Genomic DNA, 27451 nt, shown 5'->3' on the forward strand with positions numbered 1-27451 from the left:
TGCCCACCAAGCCTGTCAGTAGTTTAATTTTGGGGATTTTAGGGATTACTCATGGGTAAGGTTAGGTTTAGGTGTAGGAATATGGTTAAAATTATATTTTTGGATTAAAATGTTGTTCCAGGGTCAACAAAATATGTTGACCCAGGAACACGTCTAACTCTGCAATATCAGGACGTGCAGTGACAAACAGTTACCTGGCTGTCGCTCACTAATGCAGGCAGGTCAGGCAGACTGTGCTTTGCACCCGGGTCCTGCTCTTTCTCAAGCCATGTAGTGTACTTTTCCAAGTGAAGTCAAACATTATTTAATCAAATTTAAGTACATGCTGCAACTAGCAAGCATTATCCCACAACATTACGGTTACAATTTATTTTAAGGTGTCCTTGTTACTGTGTAAGTATACATTTGAGTACTGAGTAATATTAATTAACTACATGTATTTACTATTAGGGTTAGGATGAGGGTTTGACTTAGGGGTACTTGCACGTAACTATGCATAATTTATTGCTATTATAACAGTAAGTACATGTAACGTGTAACAAGGACACCTTGAAATAAAGTGTTACCAACATGACATATCATGTGACGGATCGTCCGAATGATAAGCATTATAATTTAACCAATATTTATGCATTAAGCAATCATTCTTTTACTCTAATATTTGTGAAGCAAAATGTATGGGTTTGCATGTTTTTCTTAAACTTTTCCAGTACTGGAAATTGCTATTTTAACATTTAGTAATTTTTCCAGGTTTTTTATAAACGTGGAAAACCAGAAGGGTCATTGAAAATCCCAAGATCATGAAACTATTGATGGAGAGTGTCAGAACATTTGTGTCTGTGTCAGCTCTGATTATTTTTCTTTCTACAGAAATACTTCATGTACACATTTTCATTTTAACATCTTTATTTTCTCATAAGTTTATTGAAGAGTTGTTTATATTTTCATTTGTTGATTTTTTTGTACTTTTAGCTGTTACAGTAAATAATCAAGTACAACAATAGCTTTCTGCTAGATTTCTGACTTCTGTAATCTATGGACTACACAGTCCAACGTACAATAATTACAGTGTGCTTTTAATTGCAAGGGCATGAACCGACTAGTAGCAAGGCCCTTCCGTATCCAGTTTCATGACTGGAAAATGCCAGATCCTCTTGTTTTAACATGGTGTTACATCTTTGCAGTCATCTTTAATATTACAATCATAATCACAACATGGTGGGGTGTAGTGGCAGGGGTTACTGCAAGGGTTGTTGCATGCCACTTTCTAGCAGGCATCCTTACAACCGTAATCCCAGCATGACGGGACAGGGTTGCAAGGGTTGCTGCAAACTGGCACACAGTATGCCACTTTCTTGCAGTCGTCTTTACATCCATAATCACAGCATGATGGGATGCAGTTGTAGGATTCAAAGCAAGGTTTAATGTAGCATGCCACTTTCTTGCAGTCGACTTTACATCCAGAATCGCAGCCTGATGGGATGCAGTGGTAGGATTTAGTGCAAGGTTTCACACAGCATGCTACTTTCTTGCAGTTGCTCTCACAACCATAATCGCAGCATGGTGGGACGTGGCTGCAGGGGTTGTTGCAAACTGGGACGCTGCATGGCACTTTCTTGCAGTCGTCCACCGGAGTGACGGCAAAACATCCGACGGGGCAAGAGTTCACTGACTTTTCAAAAGACATAGTGTGAGCTGCAAAACAGAGAGAGAGATTGGGAGAGAATGACAAAAACTGTCTTTAAGTAGCTATTCAAAAAAGTTGAATAAAACCAAAACAAACCCAGAATCTGAGTTGAATACTTGCCTGTTTTCAGTTGTTTTTCTTGATTTAGTTTGAAAGGCTCTTGTCTGTCTTGCTGGAAGCAGCTCTTCTCTTGCTCTGATGTTTCTCTCCTCAGCAGCCCGGTATATATTCACATCTTCATCTCCACCCGTCCACAGCTCAGAGCTCAAGAGTGTGAAGAATTTCCCGTCTCATGAGAGGAACAGTTTAGTGTTTAGAATGAGTCTCACTTATTTAACTTAAATACAGCATCAGAGCAATTGTTACATTGTTAAATAAACAAATTGTGTCAATTAAGTAATAATGGGGAGGGAAGTTTAATGAAAAGTAATGATAGTAGAACATAATGCTAAAATTATTATTATTTTTTTTAAATTAATTTTGAGCAATTGTATTTTATGTTCTTACCATATATATATATATATAGAGAGAGAGAGAGAGAGAGAGAGAGAGAGAGTCATGGCCAAAAATATCAGCACCCTTGGTAAATATGATCAAAGAAGGCTGTGAAAATTAATCTGCATTGTTAATCCTTTTGATCTTTCATTTAAAAAATTCACAAAAATCTAACCTTTCATTGGATAATAAAAATTTCAAATGGGGGGAAATATCATTATGAAATAAATGTTTTTCTCTAATACACATTGGCCACAATTACCGGCACCCTTTTATTCAATACTTTTTGAAACCTCCATTTGCCAGTTTAACAGCTCCATATTTTCTCCTATAATGCCTGATGAGGTTAGAGAACACCTGACAAGAGATCAGAGACCATTCCTTCATCCAGAATCACTCCAGACCCTTTAGATTCCCAGCTCCATGTTGGTGCTCCTTCTCTTCAGTTCACCACTCATTTTCTATAGGGTTCAGGTCAGAGGACTGGAATGGCCAGCAGAAGATTGGTTTTGTGCTCAGTGACCAATTTTTGTGTTGTTTTTCAGGTTTGTGTTTGGATTATCCAAACATGGCCCATTATAAGATTTCTAACAGAGTCAGTCACTTATTGATTTGTTATCTGTTGTTATTTGATAGAATCAGTGATGCCGTGTGTCTAAACAAGATTTCCAGGACCCCCAGCAGAAACATAGTCCACAACATCAAAAATACAGCACATGGAGTACTTTTTATCCCTCTGTTCACCAAACCCATCTTGAGTGTTTGCTGCTAAAATGCTAATTTTTTGTTTCATCTGACCATAGAAGCCAGTCCCATTTGAAGTTCCAGTCGTGTCTGATAACTGAATATGCTGGAGTTTGTTTTTGGATGAGCGAGGAGAATTTTTCTTGAAACCCTCCCAAACAACATGTGGTGATGTACAGTGGGGCAAAAAAGTATTTAGTCAGCCACCAATTGTGCAAGTTCTCCCACTTAAAAAGATGAGAGAGGCCTGTAATTTTCATCATAGGTATACCTCAACTATGAGAGACAAAATGAGAAAAAAAAAATCCAGAAAATCACATTGTAGGATTTTTAAAGATTTAATTGGTAAATTCCTCGGTAAAATAAGTATTTGGTCACCTACAAACAAGCAAGATTTCTGGCTCTCACAGACCTGTAACTTCTTCTTTAAGAGGCTCCTCTGTCCTCCACTCGTTACCTGTATTAATGGCATCTGTTTGAACTTGTTATCAGTATAAAAGACACCTGTCCACAACCTCAAACAGTCCAACTCCAAACTCCACCATGGCCAAGACCAAAGAGCTGTCAAAGGACACCAGAAACAAAATTGTAGACCTGCACCAGGCTGGGAAGACTGAATCTGCAATAGATAAGCAGCTTGGTGTGAAGAAATCAACTGTGGGAGCAATTATTAGAGAATGGAAGACATACAAGACCACTGATAATCTCCCTCGATCTGGGGCTCCACGCAAGATCTCACCCCCTAGTGAACGACCTGGAGAGAGCTGGGACCAAAGTAACAAAGGTCTCAAATCCTGCAGTGCCAGACGTGTCCCCCTGCTTAAGCCAGTACATGTCCGGGCCCGTCTGAAGTTTGCTAGAGAGCATTTGGATGATCCAGAAGAGGATTGGGAGAATGTCATATGGTCAGATGAAACCAAAATAGAACTTTTTGGTAAAAACTCAACTTGTCGTGTTTGGAAGAGAAAGAATGCTGAGTTGCATCCAAAGAACACCATACCTACTGTGAAGCATGGGGGTGGAAACATCATGCTTTGGGGCTGTTTTTCTGTAAAGGGACCAGGACGACTGATCCGTGTAAATGAAAGAATGAATGGGGCCATGTATCGTGAGATTTTGAGTGAAAACCTCCTTCCATCAGCAAGGGCATTGAAGATGAAACGTGGCTGGGTCTTTCAGCATGACAATGATCCCAAACACACCACCCGGGCAACGAAGGAGTGGCTTCATAAGAAGCATTTCAAGATCCTGGAGTGGCCTAGCCAGTCTCCAGATCTCAACCCCATCGAAATCTTTGGAGTCCGCGTTGCCCAGCGACAGCCCCAAAACATTAGTGCTCTAGAGGAGATCTGCATGGAGGAATGGGCCAAAATACCAGCAACAGTGTGTGAAAACCTTGTGAAGACTTACTGAAAACGTTTGACCTCTGTCATTGCCAACAAAGGGTATATAACAAAGTATTGAGATGAAATTTTGTTACTGACCAAATACTTATTTTCCACCATAATTTGCAAATAAATTCTTTAAAAATCCTACAATGTGATTTTCTGGATTTTTTTTCCCTCATTTTGTCTCTCATAGTTGAGGTATACCTATGATGAAAATTACAGGCCTCTCTCATCTTTTTAAGTGGGAGAACTTGCACAATTGGTGGCTGACTAAATACTTTTTTGCCCCACTGTAGGTGCTGTTTGAATTTTTTTTTTAAAGGTTTTCTGACCCCGAGACTCAGCTGTTTTCTGCAATTCTCCAGCTGTGGTCCTTGGAGAGTCTTTAGCCACTCAAACTCTCCTTCTCACCGTGCATTAGGACGATATAGACACACGTCCTCTTCCAGGCAGTTTCCTAACATTTTATGTTGATTGTAAATTCTTAATTATTGCCCTGATGGTGGAAATGGGAATTTTCACTGCTCTAGCTCTTTTCTTAAAGCCACTTCACTAATTTGTGAAGCTCAATTATCTTTTGCTGCACATCAGAAATATATTCTTTGGTTTTTCTCATTGTAATGGATGATTAAGGGAATTTGGGCTTTGTTTTCCCTCCTATTTATATTTCTGTGAAACAGGAAGCCATGGCTGCATAATTTCATGTTCATAATCACCCTGGAGTGCTCAAAATTGTGAATATGAATGGGAATATACTTCAGAGATATTTTACTCATAAGAATTTCTAGGGGTGCCAATAATTGTGTCCAACGTATATTTGAGAAAAACATTTATTTCATAATGATATTTCACCCCATTTTAAATTCGTATTATCCAATGAAAGGTTAGATTTTTGTGAATTTTTTTAATAAAAGATCAAAAGGATTAACAATGCAGATTAATTTTCACAGCCTTCTTTGATCATATTTACTAAGGGTGCCGATATTTTTGGCCATGACTGTATATATATATATATATATATATATATCAATAAAATTTGAAATATAACTAAACCAAACTCTACATCTAAACTAAAATCGTAATAAAGATTTTGAATTAATTAATTTGTTCTAAGATTTTAAAAATAAATCTTACTAATCCTGCTATATAATCTCACTCAGTTGTAGTATCATCTAACAGCCAAATATGCAGAACATAATAAGCTTAATCATTGTAATATGATATTATTATCATGAACCGTGTGTCGATGAACACGCATGAAGATGAAAGAACACATCACAAAGGTAAATCCAACAACAGAGGAAAGTAGGTGACACATGTTAACGTTCACAATACCAGAACAAACTAAACTGAACGAACAGGTACTTAAATACACAGGCAAATGAGGATAATTAACGAGACACACCTAAACCTACTGATGACGAACTCAAATCAGAAACCATGACAACAAATGAACTAAACAGTGAAAACGGTGCAAACAGAGTCAAAACAGAGACAAGGTGTGACAATTATCATTTTTGAGATTATATGAAGTCTCAGTTATTAGTTTTTACTGACTCAAGCCTGCAGTTGCTAAAATAGTCAGTCATATTTCATCATCAGTCTGTTAACCTGAGTAGAAAAAAACATCATGTTAATAAAGATGGCATGTGACTCATTTCAAACTTCCATTAATCAGTTGGTAGGATTTTACAGTTTTAATGTTACTATTATACTAGAATGTGTGTACAAACTTGAAAACTGTATATAACTATAAAACATTTCAAATATTTTCAATATAAATTTAAATGACATTCACTGATATATGTAATGATAAAAATACATGTCAGACATTTTTATATCAGTGTTATAACTGGGTTCATATACATTTTACCAATAAATCTTCAATTACTTTAGAGGCAAATATTCATGCCATAATGTTCCACATAATGCAGGGTTGTGTACAGACTTGTTGGGGGATGGAAACTCTAAATGAAAAGGGGCATCACTCTCATAATTACTTATACAAAAATAAAACTGCGTATTGAACATATTTTAATTACTTACACTAATTAACTCTATACCCTATAGGGCTATTTTACCAATTAAATGAAATCAACAAAATCCATGTTCTTGATGTAAATAAACGCGTTGCGTTCACATTTTGAGCTTATATGCGTATCTGCACATAGTATATGCTTTACAATTTTGTCTTTATCACTGGCTGCGTCCGAAACCGCCTACTCAATGAGTACTTAATTTAAATAAGTACTTACTTAACGAGCACTAAAATAGTACGTACTCTACAGCCAAATCTTGTTGAGTATGAATGTGATCCGCCATGTTTACATTATCATGTGATCTATGACGTTCTATAATCTCTATAATAAACAATAAACATGTACAATAAAGTTGTACATTAACATTAACATTAACATAATCTATGATTTATACTATAATCTCATACTATGATGTACGCAAACCCATAAGAGTTATGTTTTTTTTTTTGGTCATTATGTTTGTTCTTTGTTAAAGATATTACCATCTTTCCCTGAACTTGTATGTTCTGCAGTAATAATAATAAAAAGAAAATAAGACTGACAGGCACACAAACACCTCATAGCATCAATAAATCCACAACCCTACCTAGTACAGTTTCCCTCCATGTTTGTATTATCTGCACAAAGGAGACGTTGATCAGCTGCTCGAAGATCTCATCTTTGGAGCAGACTGTTGATTTTACACTCAAAAAATGTAAGTATTACTACTTAGAAATTAAGATTACCTCAGAAAGCACTGGTAACCCAACACTTATGAACAATAATAACGATAAATGTTGACCATTAATTATATGTTTTAGTAAAACAAGCGAAATGTACTTTGCTTTTTCATATGCCATAGCTATGCATGACTACACACTAGACAAATGCAGCCAATACATCTCAATTTTCAGTCAAGTAATGAATTAATGCATATGTTAATTAAACAATTATATTTTATTTACTGACAACAACAGGAAACATGAATGAGTAAAATGTAAATAAAAGTAACCATGACAATAATTAAACAAGTCAACAACATGAAACAAAGCTTCATTCAAACATATTGTTCTAACAATCATGTATTTACAAGCGGTGAACCCAAATCCTACTGCCATCTCAACACAGGTGGTCCAGTTCTGCAGCTTTATTCTGATGATGCAGCTGACCTCTGTGTCCACCTTCACCTGTCCCTGCTGTCCATCACCTCCCTCATTGCTGCAGTCAGACTGAATCTGAGCATGGCTGAGAAAGGGGCATCGAGGCTATCATTGCCTGAGTGCACAGAGAGGATGAGGCCTCCGTACCACACAATCTTGAACAAGAGCAGGAGAACGCGTGTGGGACAATCTGGCTGCCGCTGTGTCTGCTCCAAACATTAATGTGCTGCTCTCCATGAGAGCAACTACCTGCAAAACATTTACACAGAGTAAAAAAATTACATCTCATGTTGTCAGCATTCCATTTTTTGCCAAATTTCATTTCACATGTTTACAATTACATGCTGATTTTTGATAAAGCTTCATTACTTTTGTGGTGTGGTGAACTGGTATGCAGAAGGTTGCTGGTTCGATCTATGCAGGCGTCACCACCAGTTCCTTTACTATGCGTGTCTTTACTCCAGGTTGCTGCAGAGGGATTGGGGTCCCTGTAATAAGAGCACTGTAAGTCACTTCATATAAAAGTGTCTGCCAAATACATAATTGTAAATGTAAAAAAAAAAAAAAAATGAATAAATTAAAATGTAAATGCTTTTTGAGCCTTGGGCACAAACGCTCAATAAAGCTGCTTATTTTTCAAAGTTTATTTCTTCAAGTTACTACTCTAGTATAAATGCTTACATATATTTCATACAATTTCTATTTGGGGCTTTAAAGGGTTATTTCACTCAAACATATAAATTCAGTCATTATTTACTCGCCTCAACGCTGTTCAATCCTTGTGTGTGTGTGTGTGTGTGTGTGTGTGTGTGTTTTTATTTGTTTGTTTGTTTGTTTTTTCCCCCAAACACAATAGGTGATTTTGGTCAACTTTGTCCTGCTGGTTTCTGTTCATACAATATCAGTCAATGGAGTTTTCATGAAATTATTTGATGATGCTTTTGAAGCTTCTGAAACTCGGGTTTCATTGACTGATGTTGTATGAACAGAAACCAGCAGACCAAACTTGAACAAAATCACATCCTCCATGCCTTTTGGTCTTTCTCTAGATGTTCTTGCTGGCTCTGAGCTCACTGTTGATTAAGAGACCACAGCAACATCCAGCTCAGATGAGAGAGTAAGGGCAGGTGGAGTGATGGAGCATCTCATCCATGACACTGGACCATTTCTAAGATGCTGCTGTGGACTTCTCCATCCTCACTGCTCACACCAATCTGTGGACATTTCAGATCCTGCAAAGATGCACAAATATAATACACAAGCAATCATTTTAACAGCACAATGTCATTTGATTTCTGTATTAGAAGTAACAGCATATTGAAAATGCAAAGTCGGCAACACCTAAGCTCCAAAAGTATCAAAGAAAAATGTATTTATAAAATTCACATAAGGTGTAACGTTTCGAGCACACAAGCTCTTCATCAGATGATGAAGAGCTTGTGTGCTCGAAACGTTACACCTTATGTGAATTTTTTATAAATAAATTTTTCTTTGATACTTTTGGAGCTTAGGTGTTGCCGACTTTGCATTTTCAATATGCTTCTACTTGTTTTTTAGTCGAGCACCCATTTGAGATAGATGTGCGTGCTGTTGTTTGCTCTTTTTGTATTAGAAGTAACACAATTATTTCTTACTTTATATTTTTGTTTCCTTTTTTTTGGCCACAAATGCCGCCGTCACCTGCTCCACCACAAAAGCTCTGCATCAAATGTACAACAATCAAGAATCAGAAAAGCGCTGTAATAGCCCTCTTTGAAATTACAATAATTAAAATAAACTACAACTTAAGATCTAAAAGCTGTTTTATTTATTTCAGTAGTATACTCACTGAGAGCCTTTGATGGCAGCATTCCTCCATCAGTCACTCTGCACCGAATAAACACTCGTGCGTCTCATCTGTCCCTGTAACATCCAGACAAGATTCAGTCACCTCTGCGATTTATCTGCTCAATACTATATGTTGAGGTAGTTGCTAATGTGTTAACTCACTTTTTATCCAACACAAATTTTCCACAATTTATCAACAATACTAATGGACAAATAAAATAGATAACTTATGTTTAGTTACTCCATGTAGATTTGTTTATGTACATTATTTTCATTTATCTGAAGCAGTGTTGACAACAGTAAATTCTACATAATAGCACACGTAACATTACATCACTCACTCACATATCTGTTCATGTTGTGATGTGCTCATCTGCAATTCTTTTAGAATATTTTCCCGTCTCATGTTAAATAGACGTTTAGTAATCGTCTTTAAGATGTATATGGTTTATGTAAATGCACTCTGGAGACGTGCGTGTGTTTACAGGAGCTTCCCTGTTCGCTATACATGAGACGTGTGTTTACAGCAAAATCACAAATATACTGTAACGTTATTGTCTAGCGTCTTTACACATTAAGCAAATCAACAGTTCACTCTACAGTAGCTCAACAAATGCGATTTTAACACAGGGAACCGTGTTTTTGATTTGTGATACTCACATTTGTAAACACCCTCATCGCTGTTTTCCATCACATTCGATGATGACGTATTGATCTTCCGTGGCCTTCTGGGATAGAAAAGTATCCATCGATGAGCACTCAAGAATCTGGGCAGAAGCAGTAGGACATCCGGGAACTTCTCGACTACTCTTTTATGAATACTGAGGTTTCGGACATACTTATTCGCTTGCCTACTGCTTTTCGCTTACTATATAGTAGAGAAGTAGGCATTTTAGGACACAACCACTGTCTTGGTGCCCTAAACTCAATAGCAGAAAGGCAGCACTATCCTGCAAGTATGGCGGGTAAACAAAGCAGTTTCCCAGAACTCAACGCGGTGTTACATCACATTCTCATTCTCTATTCTCTCAAATACCACTCTTACTCATGTGATATTGCTTTACTGTTTTATGTTATGAACACAAAAACCAAGAACTCATACAAGGGCTTTTGAATTTTGGGGGCTGTAGTCTAGGTTGGCTAGCCTACTATATGTTTTAATAGTATTACAGTTTCACAGCAGTGACAAACAGTGCTGAAGTTTCAGGCAAACACGATCGCTACCTGGCTGTCGCTCACTAGTGTAGGTCAGGCAGACTGTGCTTTAGCATGGCTAGATAGCGCTGGTTCTCCCGTGTTTGATGAACATTTTCCAACACATTTTATATGTTGCATGTCCTGAATCCTGCTCTTTCTCAAGCCATGTATTGTACTTTTCCAAGTGAAGTCAAACATTATTAAATTATACATTTACATTTAAGTACATGTTTCAACCAGCAGGCATTATCCCACGAAGAGAACAATGTCAAGTGACGGATTGTCCAAATGATAAATATTATAATTGAACCAATATTTATCCATTAAGCAATTATTTTATTACTCTAATATTTGTGAAACAAATTGTCCGGGTTTATGTGTTTTTCAAAAAATTGTCCAGTACTGGAAATTGCTATTTCAACAGTTAGTGACTTTTCCAGGTTTTTCCCAAGATCATGAAACTATTGATAGAGAGTGTCAGAACATTTGTGTCCGTGTCAGCTGTGTTTACTTTTCTTACTACAGAAATAATTCATGTACACATTTTCATTTTAACATCTTTATTTTCTCAATATAGGTTCACTGAAGAGTTATTTGCTTTTCTATTTCATGTTTCTTTGTACTTTTAGCTGTTACAGTAAATATTCAAGCAATAACTTTCTTCTAGATTTTTGACTTCTGTAATCTATGGACTGCACAGTCCAACATACAGTAATTACAGTGTGCTTTTAATTGCAAGGGTATGAACCAGCTCGTAGCACGGCCCTTCCGTAGCCAGTTTGACGACTGGAAAACACTAGATCATCTTGTTTCAACAAGGTGGCACATCTCTGCAGTCATCTTTAACAACTTTAAAGGCAACAGGCTTACAATCATAATCGCAGCATGGTGGGGTGTAGTTGCAGGGGTTACTGCAAGGGTTGTAGCATGCCACTTTCTTGCCTTTGTCCTTGTAACCACAATCCCAGCATGACGGGACAGGGTTGCTGCAAACTGGCACACAGTATGCCACTTTCTTGCAGTCGTCGTTACATCCAGAATCACAGCATGATGGGACAAAACAAAACCATATGCCATGCCATCCCCCCACCCCAACACAAAATGACGGCGAAAATCTCAAGCCTTAAGCAACTGCATGTAGCCCTTACCCAATGAATGAATGAGAATGTTGCCAAAAACCACATACACCATAGCCACAAGCATGTTGCCCTTAACCAGATGACATAATGAGTATGCTGCCAATACCTGAAAAGCTTAAGCAACATGTTCTCACTTACAACCAGATAGCCTTAAGGACAAGCATGCTCCCAATAATGACCAGACAGCCTAGGAACAAGCGTGCTCCCAATAAGAACCAGATAGCTTAGCAACAAGCATGCTCCCAAAAACAACCAGATAACCAGACAACCAGATTTGCCCATTGGTCTCTGAACATCATGGCCTCCTAATCATCCCCATACACTGATTGGCTTCATCATTCTGTCTCCTCTCCACCAATAAGCTATTGTGTGGTAGGCGTTCTGGTGCAATATGGCTGCCGTCGCATCATTCAGGTGGATGCTGCACACTGGTGGTGGTTGAGGAGACCCCCCACCCCCTTAAGTGGACACAGATCATCGATTTGACAGATCATCTAGCACTTATAAGAATCCATGCAGAAAGGGTCATCAGAAATGTTTGGCAGAAGCATTAAATCTTCTTATTCTTATTAATTTACTACAAAAAAAAAAAAAAAAAACTTAATAAATTAATAAGAATAAGAAGATTTAATGCTTCTGCCAAACATTTCTGATGACCCTTTCTGCATGGATTCTTATAAGTGCTAGATGATCTGTCAAATACTAAATAGTGCTTGTAGGTACACTGTAACGATTTCTGTAATTTGAACAGCATTTTACTGTATTATGTACAGTAAGATACTGTAAAATGTATATACAGTATTTTACTGTAAACTGCAAAGGATTATGGGAAAATGTATGGTCACTACAGTAAACTACTGTAAATTTACAGTAGTGAACTTGCCCGCAAAAAACTGACCAATGGCAAGGGAGATTTATTTTGTTTGCCGTTTGGTGGAAGCAGCGGTAAAAGGACAAAAGAGACACTTTGCACTTAACTAGACAAAAAGGTTAGTAGGCATATATTATTTCTGTTTTATGCAAAACTGAGATATTTTAAGATGTTTTAACTTATTAACAGCAAACTAACATCCATCGTGTCGTTTTTCATGTCGGAGTTGAGGCCTTTTTTCTGACTGAAGGCCGGATTAACGCCGCCATAACGGTGATAACATCGACTGGTGAGTAAATTAAGGTCACCTATATTAGCCAAAATAAACCTTATTAAACCGAGAAACACGTTTGTAGGTTTGGCTGCCCTTTAATGCAAGTTAGTTAATCTGGTGAGTCACTAACCTTAACAACGAACTAATGTGAAATAATGTTACTGAGGTAAAGTGCGTAGGCAACACCACTGTTTCAATTCAGTGGAGATTTTAAACAGTATTTTCAAGTAATTCTTTTGTTTGTTCTTTTCAAATTTCTAGTCTAGATTTCGTCGACAACGTCGGAGGTGTATTTTGGCGCCTCTTCTTGTGACTGGCATAGTTTCGATGATACATCAACTGGTAAGTTAATAATGTCAGTTAGCCAAAGTTAACGAACACAGAGAAGCATAATATCTTCTGTACACTGCCTCTTTATCGCAAGTGTAATTCTCTTCAAATGCTATTTAAGTTAGAAACGTGTGTACCAATGTTGTATGTAACTTTAGAGACGGTCCCTATTCAGTGAGAGACGTAAAATAAAACCGCGAGCTAACATGAAATACTGAGGGAAACTGAGTTAAGAAATACCACTGTAAAGTACATCTTTTGTATTTTATTTTCAAGTTTGTGATCTTGTGGTCATGTCGTCTGCATCGGAGGAGTATTGGAGTCTTTTCCTGTGATTGCCGTCTTAACAACAGGTGAGCTTTCATCTAATGTTACTAAAGTAGCCAAATTAGCCACGGGCTGCTGTTCTCCACTAACTTACTTTATAAGAGAGGAACGGGCTAGCAATATATTAATATAGTAAGTTTTGCTTATAAATATAAAAAATGTGGTAACAATTTACAATAAGGTTCATTAGTTAACATTAACGTTAGTTAAAAACATTAATAGCATTTATTAAGCTTAGCTAATGTTAATTTCAGCATTTACCAATGCATTATTAAAATCACAAGTTGTGTTTGTTAACATTAGTTAATGCTCTGTGAACTAACATGGAATAAACAACAACTGTATTGTCATTAACTAACATTAACAAAGATTAATAAATAGTGAAATAAATGCATTGTTCATTGTTTGTTCATGTTAGTTAATACATTAACCAATGTTAACAAATGACACCTTATTGTAAAGTGTTACCAAAAAAGTTAATTTTATTCAAAATGTTTGTATTACTGTACGGTAGTTTTTTTCTGATCATAAACTATAGTAACACTAAAAGGGTGTTGTGACTCTGTCTGTTACAGGAGATTTCTCCAAGCAAAAACAGGATCCTGAATATGAGGCAGAATCATCATACAGCCAGCTGTCCGTTTTACAGAAATGCAGAATTAGGTAACCCAAAATACATTTTGTTTTACATTGCATTTACATTCATGCATTTGCCAGATGCTTTTAGCCAAAGCAAGTTATATTGTATGTAATGTAGGGGAGCATGGGACACAACCTAACACGGACTTTCTTAGCATGTGTAAATCCACGTGGGGTTCAGAGTATAATTTTTTTATAAACTTTAATTTCACACTTGTCTAGTACAAATATGTTGCGTTGTTTCATAATTACAGGTGTATATGTTTTTCGTTATTTATCTCAAAAGAATGGAAGTGACAATATAGTAGGTGGGGTACATTGTAACATGTGAGGGGCATGTTGTAACATAACCATATGACAGCTTAAAATATTATCAGAGCTAATGAAAAAATATACACGACAAACTAAAATATTTGAACAGAAGAGAATTCTTTAAACTTTTGACTGTTAGTGTACTTACTTGTTTTTGCTTTTTAGTATGTGTATGTTTTGCCATGATACAAAGTGCCCAGGGGACTGTTGTGATGCCCTTTGTTCAGCTAGTTCACCCTAGAGATCAGGACTTGTAATTTGTACTTTTAAAAAGAAAATGTTCAACAATTAAAAAGAATATTATCAGAGCTAATTCTCATGAGTTATTGTGATTTTTATGGGGTTGGTAAAAATCATGGATTACAGTGCTGTACCACAATTTGATTGTTTTTTGCAGGTAAAAAATGTTTAAACTACATGAAAATAAACACTACAGCACTGATACTGTAAATGAAAATACGGTAAAAATACTGGAAATGAAAATATGATAATGATACTGTAAATGTAAATACAGTAATACTGTAAATAAAAATACAGTAAAGCCATTATTATACTGTAAATGCAATTACAGTAATAATACTGTAACCATTTTTACAGTAATTTATTGGCATCCAGCTGCCAGTAAAATACTGTAAAATTTACAGCAACCTTTTTACAGTGTAAAATACATTTTGACACGCTTTCACACTGAATGGTTTCTCTGTGGAAATCTCAAAACAGTCTATCATTGCTATTCTGTGTCCAAAGGACTGCACAAACTAGCGAGGCATCATTTTGTGCTTGTTACAGTTGTCTAAAACAGTGTTTATGCAGGCAGATACATTGGCTCTGACTGCATAGGTTAGTGTATGAGGCTGTCACGTGATGAACGAACGACTCAAACCCGATGACTCGAAACAGGTGAACTAATCAATTCTCTTTCCGGCTCTGACTGCATAGGTTAGTGTATGAGGCTGTCACGTGATGAACGAACAACTCAAACCCGATGACTCGAAACAGGTGAACTAATCAATTCTCTTTCCGGTTCTGACTGCATAGGTTAGTGCATGAGGCTGTCACGTGATGAACGAACGACTCAAACCCGATGACTCGAAACAGGTGAACTAATCAATTCTCTTTCCGGCTCTGACTGCATAGGTTAGTGTATGAGGCTGTCACGTGATGAACGAACGACTCAAACCCGATGACTCAGGAGGTGAACTAATCAATTCTCTTTCCGGCTCTGACTGCATAGGTTAGTGTATGAGGCTGTCACGTGATGAACGAACGACTCAAACCCGATGACTCGAAACAGGTGAACTAATCAATTCTCTTTCCGGCTCTGACTGCATAGGTTAGTGTATGAGGCTGTCACGTGATGAACGAGCGACTCAAACCCGATGACTCGAAACAGGTGAACTAATCAATTCTCTTTCCGGCTCTGACTGCATAGGTTAGTGTATGAGGCTGTCACGTGATGAACGAACGACTCAAACCCGATGACTCGAAACAGGTGAACTAATCAATTCTCTTTCCGGCTCTGACTGCATAGGTTAGTGCATGAGGCTGTCACGTGATGAACGAACGACTCAAACCCGATGACTCAAACAGGTGAACTAATCAATTCTTCCGGCTCTGACTGCATAGGTTAGTGCATGAGGCTGTCATGTGATGAACGAACGACTCAAACCCGATGACCAAACAGGTGAACTAATCAATTCTCTTTCCGGTTCTGACTGCATAGGTTAGTGCATGAGGCTGTCACGTGATGAACGAACGACTCAAACCCGATGACTCGAAACAGGTGAACTAATCAATTCTCTTTCCGGCTCTGACTGCATAGGTTAGTTAGTGTATGAGGCTGTCACGTAATGAACGAACGACTCAAACCCGATGACTCAGGAGGTGAACGAATCAATTCTCTTTCCGGTTCTGACTGCATAGGTTAGTGTATGAGGCTGTCACGTGATGAACGAACGACTCAAACCCGATGACTCGAAACAGGTGAACTAATCAATTCTCTTTCCAGCTCTGACTGCATAGGTTAGTGTATGAGGCTGTCACGTGATGAACGAACGACTCAAACCCGATGACTTGTCAGATAGAGGTGAGGTGAGCTAATCAAGACCCAGGTAAACGATGAATCTTTTCTGTTTCTTATAGCATTATAGTTTGTATTGTTTGTAGTGTGATCAACGTTTGCCTAAGTAGTAGATGTGTTAGGGAAGTAGCACGTAACATTTAATTATATTTTGCTAAAATGAACAAAATGACTCGAAAAAAGATTCGTTCATTTTGCTGAACGAGACTCAAAGGTCAGAGTCAGTAAAATGATCCGAACTTCCCATCACTAGAACAAACACACCTGTCTTTAATTATCAAGTGCTCTCCAGGAAGGTAGATCTCCAGGAACAGGGTTGGGCACCTCTGGTCTACATTGTCAAAAATGTACAGTACACTCTCAGAAATAAAGGTACAAAAGCTGTCACTGGGGCTGTACCTTTTCAAAAAGGTACATGTTTGTACCTAAATGGTCAATTTCGGTACCTTAAAGGTACATATTAGTACTTAAAGTGTACATATTTGAACCTAATAGGTACAAATGTTTACCTTTTGAAAAGGTACAGCCCCAGTGACAGCTTTTGTACCTTTATTTATATAATTATTTATATATATATATATTTATATAATTTATATAAATATATATATATATAATTTATATGTATATATATATACAGGGCTCATAAAATTTCAAAATCCCTGGTAGTCCTTCGGCAGGTACTCTTCAGATTTTGGTAGCCGAAAATTAATTAACTAGCCCGAATTAAGAAATTACTCTTTTCTTTTCTTTTCTTTTATTTATTTATTTATTTATTTATTTATTTGTTCATTCATTTATTTATTTATTTATTTATTTATTTATTTATTTATTTATTTATTTATTTATTTATTTATTTATTTATTTATTTATTTATTTAATATAGAAAATCAGATAGGAGTTTAAATGTCAATCAAAAATATTTTCAATACACAAATATCAACAAATATGAAGGAAGGAATTTTATTTCACTATTTACAGGGTATCTGCAGAATTTTTAAAAATATATTTAATTTATGACCCATTTTAAGAGCTGCACAAGTAAAATGAACACAGAATGAGCGGGTTGGACAATGTCTATGGTAACATACAGTTTTGAGCCATAAAATTACATGATTTACAGTTCAGATACAGGTTTCCACAAAAACAAAAATCTTATACAACAGCGTTTCAGGCTATAGGCCGTTTTTATGAAAAGGGATCAATCAAACATATAAATTGTTAATTTAAAACGTATAAATATTACTGTCTTAATTGTTTAGATTTTTAGAAGGCACATCAACTTCTTTCTCATTTACAACTATGTGTTACATTTATGTGTTTGTTGCGTAAAAACATGAGTTGATATCTGCATTGATCTGACCATAAACAGAAAGAAAGGCTTATTGGAAATGCAAATTCATTCTCTGCCACGAGGTGGCGCTTTAGGAGCGCTGAAATATTGCGGTTTCCCCGGAAATGCTGTACACAAAGCAGCTCAGAGCTCATAAACTCTGCTTTATCAGGAATTATAGGTAAAATGAAATTAAAATGCCAACGACACGTTTCTGAGTACAGTCGGTTCCCTTCAGATACATTCACATAAAGACATCCGAGCCGCGTTTTGACTTGAAACGTGCAGCGCTCATATTTATTCAATGACATCATTGCCTTTTGAAGTTTAATCCTGCCTTATAGCAACTCTTTGTCTTTCCGTCCCCAACTGTAAGACCTCTTGAAATTATAATTAAGACATTTCTTACACCATTTAACATATTTAAAACTTTTTATGGCCTTAATTTTGATACAACTCACTTTCAGAGTTTTTAAGGACCCGCGGGAGATCTGTATTTAAGGAGCCCGTCGGGCAGGCTGTGATACATTTTGGTAGCCCGACTGGAAAACACAATAGCCCCGGGACGTCGGGCTAGCGATTTTGCGAGCCCTGATATATATATATATATATATATATATACACTCTCAGAAAGATTGTAGGATTTCGTCATATGAAAGTTGATGTGTGTGAAAGTCTTATCTGTAGTCCATCAATTTCCAAACACTGTCCGTAGCTGATGTTGACTGATGGCAAATGAAAAATCCAACCTCTTGTAATGAAAACACACCATAGCTCTCAAGCACCAGACTCTTCCTAATCAGGAACAATCAAAAATTGTCCAGACTATGATCTCACGTCGGAAAGAACTTTAAATCCATATTCAAACTGGACCATGATGTGGTAACTTCACCAAAAAAGAGTCATTCTAAAATGCATACAAATACACTGTCTTAAACTCTTAGAATCAATCCAAACATAGGCCATACATACATGTACCATCTCTGCAAAAAAACATCAGCAATGTACACTTTTAAATAGAAAAAAAAAAAAAAATCCTTTAGACTGAGCTTGAAATGACACACTTCCCAACCAGGACACAGCACAATGTCTTCAGCAGGTGAGATCATGCTGGCTACTGCTGCTTGCTTTTGCTAACTCCCTCTACCACATGGCTTTACTTAAGGAAACCTAAAACACCCTAGCATCCCTAGTGGTAAGGAACAAAACTGTCCACAAAATTCTTATTAACAGGCTCATGTCTGTTACACCTCAAATACGGCTCGTGAGATCCACTTTCCTGCAGAGTTTAGCTCAAACTTTGATCAAACTCACCCACCTGTGATTTTCTAATGATCCTGAAGACATGCTCCGGTGTGTTAGATTAAGGTTAGAACTAAACTCTGCACAAAAGATTTGAGGATCCCTGGCCTATATGAAACAATAGGTTCTGAAAAGGTATCTTTTGGTTTGAGCCATTCCAATTCAACTTCAGTTCAACTAAAGAATGGCCAGTCAATGTTGTTTGTATTCTCCTAGTTGCATTACTGGGCTGCCTACACAAAACCTGCATGGGCCTAAAGGATGCAAAAGTTGCTCTGGGTCTGAATGGGCTGGCTCACACTGGGCCATCATTGGATTAATGTGGGCAATTCCATAGTGTGGGCTGTTTACAGAGAGCCTGCGGTGAGCCCAAAGCTGTGGGCCCTGCCTGGGCAAGTCCGCACTGGGCCTGTTTAGGTTTGGTGTTGGCTAGCCCTAGCCCACTGTGCCCGCAAAAAGCCAGCATGGGCCCCGCAAGGACATGTTTGCAGGGTTAACATCTGAACACAACAGAACCCATTTAGACATTTTTATATCAGGGTTCTAATTTATACACATATTTTGCAATACATTTCCATGACTTTTGAGGCAAATATTCATGCCATAATGTTCCATTAAACTCGTGTACTGACATTTTGAGGTGCAGACCAATTGAAAAAAGGGAACCACTCACAAAATTGCATACTGTTGACCATCTTTTAATTACTTACATTAATTAACTCTACGCACTATAGGGATGTTATAACTATTAAATGAAATCAACAAAATCCATGTTGCCATTATTCATTTTGAATCTTAATATATAAAATGTCGGGGAAAAAAATAATTTAACTATTATATATGAAAACTATTAATATTTATTAATATGTGAATCATATCATTCAACAAGTTCACTCAAACTGGCTGATTCAATAATCAACAAAGCAAGTGACATTTGGATTTACCCAATTCTTTCAGAAACACCAGTTTCTGTTGCTGGGAGATACAATTTGATTCATTCAAAATTTAAATAATTAACTACTTGTTTATTGAACTGTTGTATAAAATGAAGATCACAGCTGCAATCGTGTTGCTATTCTGGAGAAAAAAAAAAACAACACTCTTATTTGTGTGATATTGCTATTTTATCTTATAAACACAAATAATAGCTCATTTTGGGGGCATTTTAAATTATTTTGGTGGCATTTCTGACCCTGCTGGCTCTACTGGCTGTATTATGTTTTATTCACAATTTCACAGCAGTGACAAACAGTGCTGAAGTTTCAGGCAAACGCGATCGTTACTTGGCTGTCGCTCACTAGTGTAGGTGAGGCAGACTGTGCTTTGCACCTTTAGCATGGCGCTGGTTCTCCCGTGTTTGAAATGATGAACATTTCAAAATGCAAAAACACAGGAATCACACATCTATCACCTTGTGATAGACAATAAACTTCAAAGTACTGATGCAGAAATTCAACTTAGGTAAAAATCAATTTTTTTTTTTACTTACAAATTAAAAACTCTATCAAAACTAAAATTGGCAACAACTTCAACAAACCACCAGCTCTGATGGGGAAAATAATAATAATAATTAAGATTAGTACTTCAAGACAATTATTGACTAAACTATACACCTTAGTAATAGCTTCAGATACTTTATATTAAATTCCGGTTAAGCAATGGGAAAAGACCAAAACCTAACTACAGATAACAATTTTGGGAGACATATTTGTATGAGCACATTTAGTTTGAGTAGTAACACCAAAATACAACTAATCCAATATAAAATCTAATATATAATACATTTAACACAATACAAAATGTTTAAAATGGGTATGGCGGATTCTGACAAATGTATTCACTGCACATTAAATTTTTCATACGATTACCTTCATGCATTTTGGTCCTGTCATCAGTTACCCCATTTTGGAGAGATGTTAATGCTTGGTTTATTTTTTAGTTTTACACAGCAAACAGGTCTGTGGATGATGCAGTCAACATGGGACTGCATTATGTTCTGCAACATCTAGACAGACCAGGGACTTATGTGAGGATCTTGTTTGTGGACTTGAGCTCAGCTTTTAACACTATCATCCCAAACATGACTACTGAGCGAATCATTGGTACAACCCTCCCCACTCTCCAAGAACTGCACTCATCCAGAGTGAGCAAAAGGGCTGGCAAAATCACTCTGGACCCCTCACATCCAGCACACTCAGTTCAGCACACCTGAACTGTTGCCGTCTGGTTGGCGCTACAGAGCTTTGAGCAACAGAATAGCCAGGCACAGGAACAATTTCTTCCCTCAGGCAATCCATCTTATGAAGACCAGGGTTTGGCAAACAAGAACAATATGGCTGTGAGAAGAAACCCTGCGGAAGTATTGACCTCAGCATTACTATTTTGAACGCCATATTCTAGTGTCTATAAATTAAGGCGACTCCACAACTGCGTCATGCACTAATGATCTAGAAGGGGCCTGCCAATGACCTACAAATCAAGGAAATGGGTTCATTGTTCACTCCCCCATCTTTCTCCACCACCAGTTTTAAACCATCAGTTCCTTAATATTTTTCTCCTCTTCCTTTTGTATACACAACTGTATATTATTATTATTATTAGTGTAGATCATAATTGTTCGTTTTTTTATCATATGGGCTATTTAAAGACTGTGGGAAATGTTTCAACCCATTCTCACTCCCAAGGCGTCAAAAACTGAAGCATGGTCAAACGCCTTTCGCGTCACTATGAAGACGCCAAAAGTGCCCCTAGGCGTCATTATATGACAAAATAGGATCTCCATTGCTTTCAATTGCTTGCTTTATGCGTCAGGTCAAGACGCTTATGGAAAATGACAACACGTTATCCTCCGTTGTTTTCGGTTTGCATGCATTTGTTAAAAATAGAAATCATTTTATATACATTTATACTTTTATTGGAGCACCTAACCCAGACCCTACTCTAAACCTACCCACTTTTGAACAATATAAAACACGCAACAGGCAAATATATGTGCAGTCACAGGTATTTATTGCAAAAACTGACCATAAACAAGCAGTATAAAAGCATTGCAAACAAGTCGTGTTGCATTCCAAGTCTTCTGAAGCCATACCAAGTCTTTATGAGAAGAAGAAAGCAAAACATAAGGTTTTAATTGCTGAAAATGATCCCGCTCCGTTAATGCGCTCAAATCTCATTTAAAAAGATACTCCCGTCCCGTAGCATGACGCAATCTGTCACGAGACACACAAGAGCCAATAGCCTGTCAGAACAGCATAACGCAATCTGTCACGAGACACACAAGAGCCAATAGCATTTCACAACCAAGGCTGACGTAAGGCTTCTTCTGGCGGCATTTTTTGAATTCGCGCACAGACTGCAGCATACAGGATTAACGGCGGACAGAGACGGCGATCGCGTCTATTCCGCTCACAAATCAAATGTTTTAACTCGGAAGATATTTTTTGAATAAATTATGATGGTAGTTGTATCTGCCTGTTATATCTTGTGTTTTATTGACAAATGGTAGGTTTAGGGGCAGGGGTTGGGTTATGTGCTCATAAATGTGTAAATAATGTAATATAAATAAAACTGTTGTGGCTGTTTACATTGAAAAATCACACCCCAACATATATGCAATAATGGCACTGTTATTACCCAATATATAATTTAATTATGACGATAAAATTCCCAGTATGGCGTCGGCATATTGACGCTAAGGGTTTCCTATTTAAAGCAACGGAGGACCCTGCAAGTCGAAAAATGACGCTAAGGGGTACCTTGAGCGTCAAAAAGCGACGCCAAGTGGTCCTGACCAAGCTTCAATATGTGACGAGTTGGGTGTGAGAATGGGTTGAATGTTTACACTACACATTCTATGTTTTTTTTTGTATAGCTGTCTTTGGATTTGGTGCATTCCTTTTTGTTGTTGTTGGTGGTGGTGGTGGTGATTGTTAATTTTTCTGTACTTTTGTCACATCTACTGTAATTTTTCAGTTTATCACATTAAACGCAAAAAAGAAAAAAAAAAGAAATTATGAACATTTTACAACACATTTTACATGTTGCATGTCCCGAGTCCTGCTCTTTCTTAAGCCATGCATTATACTTTTTCATGTGAAGTCAAACAGTGTTAAATCACGCATTTACAGTTAAGTACATGTTGCAACTAGCAGGCGTTATCCCACACAGAGAACATAAAGACATGTACCATGTGATGGATCATCTGAACGAAATGTATTATAATTTATACAGCGGCTCTTTCTGGTGCTCAAATCTGATTGGCTGATAAGAGTGTGATATTAGAGTGATAACAGAGCTCCTCTAATCGTTTCACCATTTGTATCACGTATCCCTCCGCTTGCTGTATTTCTCAAAGCGAGTGTCATGGCGAACGCCCAAATCCACTATAATTTAAGAATTATACTGTTTTTGTGTCACGGAATCTTGATTTTTAGGGGAGAATGTACTTGTTTGGACTTCAAATATGCAGTTTGTTAATAAAGATAACGTCTATTTGAAAATTTGCTTCGATGTTTTCGGACATGTGAGCTCCAGGACGTCAGCGGCCTTTCAGCGCTCATAAACCTGCTGAGAGCACCTCATCTCACTGGGTCTGATGTCTCTATAGTGGTTAAACATGAGATATATTTAATTTTGGGTAAATCTAAAGGACAGTCATTGGTCTCATTAATCTATTATTTGTTCCAGAGCAAATACTTTTGGAAAAAATTCAGCATGTTTATGTAACTTCAATGCTGTATATCAGAGCGCTGCCTATGTTTGTAGTTTTGACTGAATTGCCTAGCAACTTTTATGATGGCTGTTGTTGTTGTTGTTTATTAAATATTATTATTCAATAAATAACATTTATATAAATAATAAATAATTTATATAAATAATAGTAGTATTTAGTATTGGTACGATGTGTGTATTTGGACAAGGGGTTTCTTTCAAAACCAGCTTGTGCGCAGCCAACAAATACACTGAGCAGGCTATCATCAGGAATCACCCGTAACAGATGGAAGGATAGTACGTGCCTATCAGACATTGAAACTAAAGTGTTATATATGATATTGTTTTGAAGAATGAATGCTGTATCAAATGCAGGTACTCACACTCGTCAATCTCTCTCTCATGGTACTCTATAGTTAACTTCCAGTCTGTGTTTGTTTATCAGTCTGGCTAGTGGCACCAACTAAAAACGCATTTAAAGTTTCTGCACATTTCAAAATCAAAACGTGGCTAAATCACTGTATCTTTGAAGGAAACTGAATGTCTTCAGAAAATGTTCAATGTCATTTTCATTTCATCTTGCCTGTAATGCCTGATAAAGCAGCATTTGTGAGCCCAATGCTGCTTTCTGTACAGCCGTTACCGGAAAAACTTCTACACAATATCGCAATGAACGCAATACGCAATAAAACTTAATGAAATATGTAATATCACACTCGTAGACGTGAGATTTGACTGTATATCGGCCGAATTACAGCCATATCTCACATCTGCTTGTGTGATTGTGCTTCTTTAACAAATATTTATCCATTAAGCAGTTATTTTTTTACTGGGATATTTGTGAAACAAATTGTCTTGGTTTACATGTTTTTCCAAAACTTTTCCAATTCTGGAAATTGGTATTTTAACAATTAATGACTTTTCCAGGTTGTTCATGACCGTAACCTAAACCAGAAGGGTCACTGTAAATCCCAAGATCGTGAAACTATTGATGGAGATGTCAGAACATTTGTGTCTGTATCGGTTCTGTTTACGTTTCTTACTACAGAAATAATTCATGTACACATTTTCAATTTAACATATTTATTTTCTCAATATAAGATCACTAAAGAGTTGTTTGCATTTCCATATGTTGTTTCTTTGTACTTTTAGCTGTTACAGTAAATAATCAAGCCGAACAATAACCTTCTGCTAGATTTTTGATTTCTGTTACCTATGGACTACACAGTCCAACATATAGTGATTACAGTGTGATTTTAATTGCAAGGGTATGAACCAGCTCATAGCACAGCCCTTCCATATCTGGTAATGCCTGATCATCTTATTTTAGCATAGTGTTACATCTTTGCAGTCATCTTTAATATCCTTGAAGGCAACAGGCTTACAATCATTATATGGTGGGGTGTAGTTGCAGGGGTTACTGCAAGGGTTGTTGCATGCCACTTTCTTGCACTCGTCCTTACAACCATAATCCCAGCATGACGGGACAGGGTTGCAAGGGTTGCTGCAAACTGGCACACAGTATGCCACTTTCTTGAAGTTGTCGTTACATCCATAATCGCAGCATGATGGGATGCAGTTGTAGGATTCAGAGCAAGGTTTAATGTAGCATGCCACTTTGCAGTTGTCCTTACAAACATTATCACAGTATAATGGGACAGGGTTGCAAGGGTTGCTGCAAACTGGCACGCAGCATGCCACTTTCTTGCAGTCACCTTTACATCTAGAATCACAGGCTGATGGGATGCAGTGGTAGGATTTAGTGCAAGGTTTCACACAGCATGCTACTTTCTTGCAGTTGCTGTTAAACCCATAATCGCAGCATGGTGGGACGTGGTTGCAGGGGTTGTTGCAAATTGGCACGTAGCATGACACTTTCTTGCAGTCATCCACCGGAGTGACGGCAAAACATCCGACGGGGCAAGAGTTCACTGACTTTTCACAAGACATAGTGTGAGCTGCAAAACAGAGAGAGAGATTGGGAGAGAATGACAAAAACTGTCTTTAAGTATAGCTATTTAAAAACATTTAACCCTTGTCATTGGTTAAAGCATGCCAGTTTTCTGAAAGAAATGATAATGTGCAAAACAAACCCAGAATCTGAGTTGAATACTTACATGTTTTCAGTTGTTTTTCTTGATTGAGTTTGAAAGGCTCTTGTCTGTCTTGCTGGAAGCAGCTCTTCTCTTGCTCTGATGTTTCTCTCCTCAGCAGCCCGGTATATATTCACATCTTCATCTCCACCCCGTCCACAGCTCAGAGCTCAAGAGTGTGAAGAATTTCCCGTCTCATGAGAGGAACAGTTTAGTGTTCAGAATGAATATCACTTACATAAATTAAATACAGCATCAGAGCAATCTTTACATTGTTACATAAACAAATTGTGTCAATTATGTAATAATGGGGAGGGAAGTTTAATGAGAAGTAATGACAGTAGAATACAATGCTAAAATTAAATATCTTTATAAATGAATTAATTTTTAAGCAATTGTATTTTTTTGTTCTTACCACAATCTTCGATGTTTTTTTGTGTATATATATATACAAAATAAATAAATAAAATAGAAATATAACTAAACCAAAAGCTATCTCTAAACCAAAATCGTAATAATGATTTTAAATGAATTAATTTGTTCTAAGACTTTAAAAATAAATCTTACTAATCCTACTATATAGTCTTACTCAGTTGTAGTATCATCTAACAGCCACAAATGTAGAACATAAACTTAATTACAGGAATGTAATATAATTTTTGAGATTATAGGTAGAAGTCTCAGCTATTAGTTTTTACTGACTCAAGCCTGCAGTTACTAAAATAGTCAGTCACATCTCATCATGATGTGATGAGTCTGTTCATTTGAGTAGAAAAAAAAAAAAAAACATAAACGGTAACATGTGGCTCACTACATAATTCCATAAATCAGTTGGTTGGATTTTACAGTTGTAATGTTACTATTATTCTAGAATGTGTGTCCAAACTTGTTAAACTGTAAGTAACATAACTCTAAATCATTTAGAATATTTCAATTATAAATTTAAAACAACATTCATTGATATATGTGTAATGATAGAAGTGTGTGTGTGTGTGAGTGTGTGTGTGTGTGTGTGTGTGTGTGTGCGTATGCATTTTTGTGACAAATCAGGACATAAATTTGGGTCCCACTTTATATTAGGTGGCCTTAACTACTATGTACTTACATTTAAATTAATCATTTGGTACAATGCTCTTATTGTGTACATTCATGTGTTTACATTGTACTTATATTTTTAAAAATATCTATATGTAATTACATCTGTAATTAATTTATGTAATTGCATTCATAATTATGCTGTTGACCCATCCCTTACACAATAACCCAGCCTTAAACCTACCCATATCACCAAACCTGTCCCTAACCTTACCCGTATCCCACCTCAATAGTAGCAATAGTGTTTTGCAATAGAGTATGAACACAATAAGTACATTGTACTTATTTTTTAATGTAAGTACATAGTAGTTAAGGCCACCTAATATAAAGTGTGACCTAAATTTGTATAATGACAATGGTATGACATAGGTATTACAAGGAGAAGGTGAGTTTTCAGGACATTACCCCATGTCCCCACTTTTCAAGACGC

The 27451-nt window shown here is 36.9% G+C and overlaps 1 protein-coding gene across 1 annotated transcript; it reads right to left on the bottom strand.

Annotated features, from left to right (window-relative positions):
• Positions 1 to 1267: 1267 nt before the first annotated feature.
• On the bottom strand, positions 1268 to 27209 carry LOC131532285 (keratin-associated protein 10-4-like). Its single transcript, XM_058763802.1, has 6 exons — positions 27206 to 27209; positions 25175 to 25791; positions 8656 to 8724; positions 7640 to 7741; positions 7423 to 7567; positions 1268 to 1695 (listed from the first exon to the last, which is right to left on the bottom strand). The coding sequence occupies exons 1-6, from the start codon at positions 27207 to 27209 to the stop codon at positions 1268 to 1270; spliced, it is 1365 nt and encodes a 454-aa protein (XP_058619785.1).
• Between the last annotated feature and the right edge of the window lie 242 nt (positions 27210 to 27451).

The sequence above is a fragment of the Onychostoma macrolepis genome, chromosome 23, assembly GCF_012432095.1.
Source record: "Onychostoma macrolepis isolate SWU-2019 chromosome 23, ASM1243209v1, whole genome shotgun sequence".
Taxonomy (NCBI): Eukaryota; Metazoa; Chordata; class Actinopteri; order Cypriniformes; family Cyprinidae; genus Onychostoma; species Onychostoma macrolepis.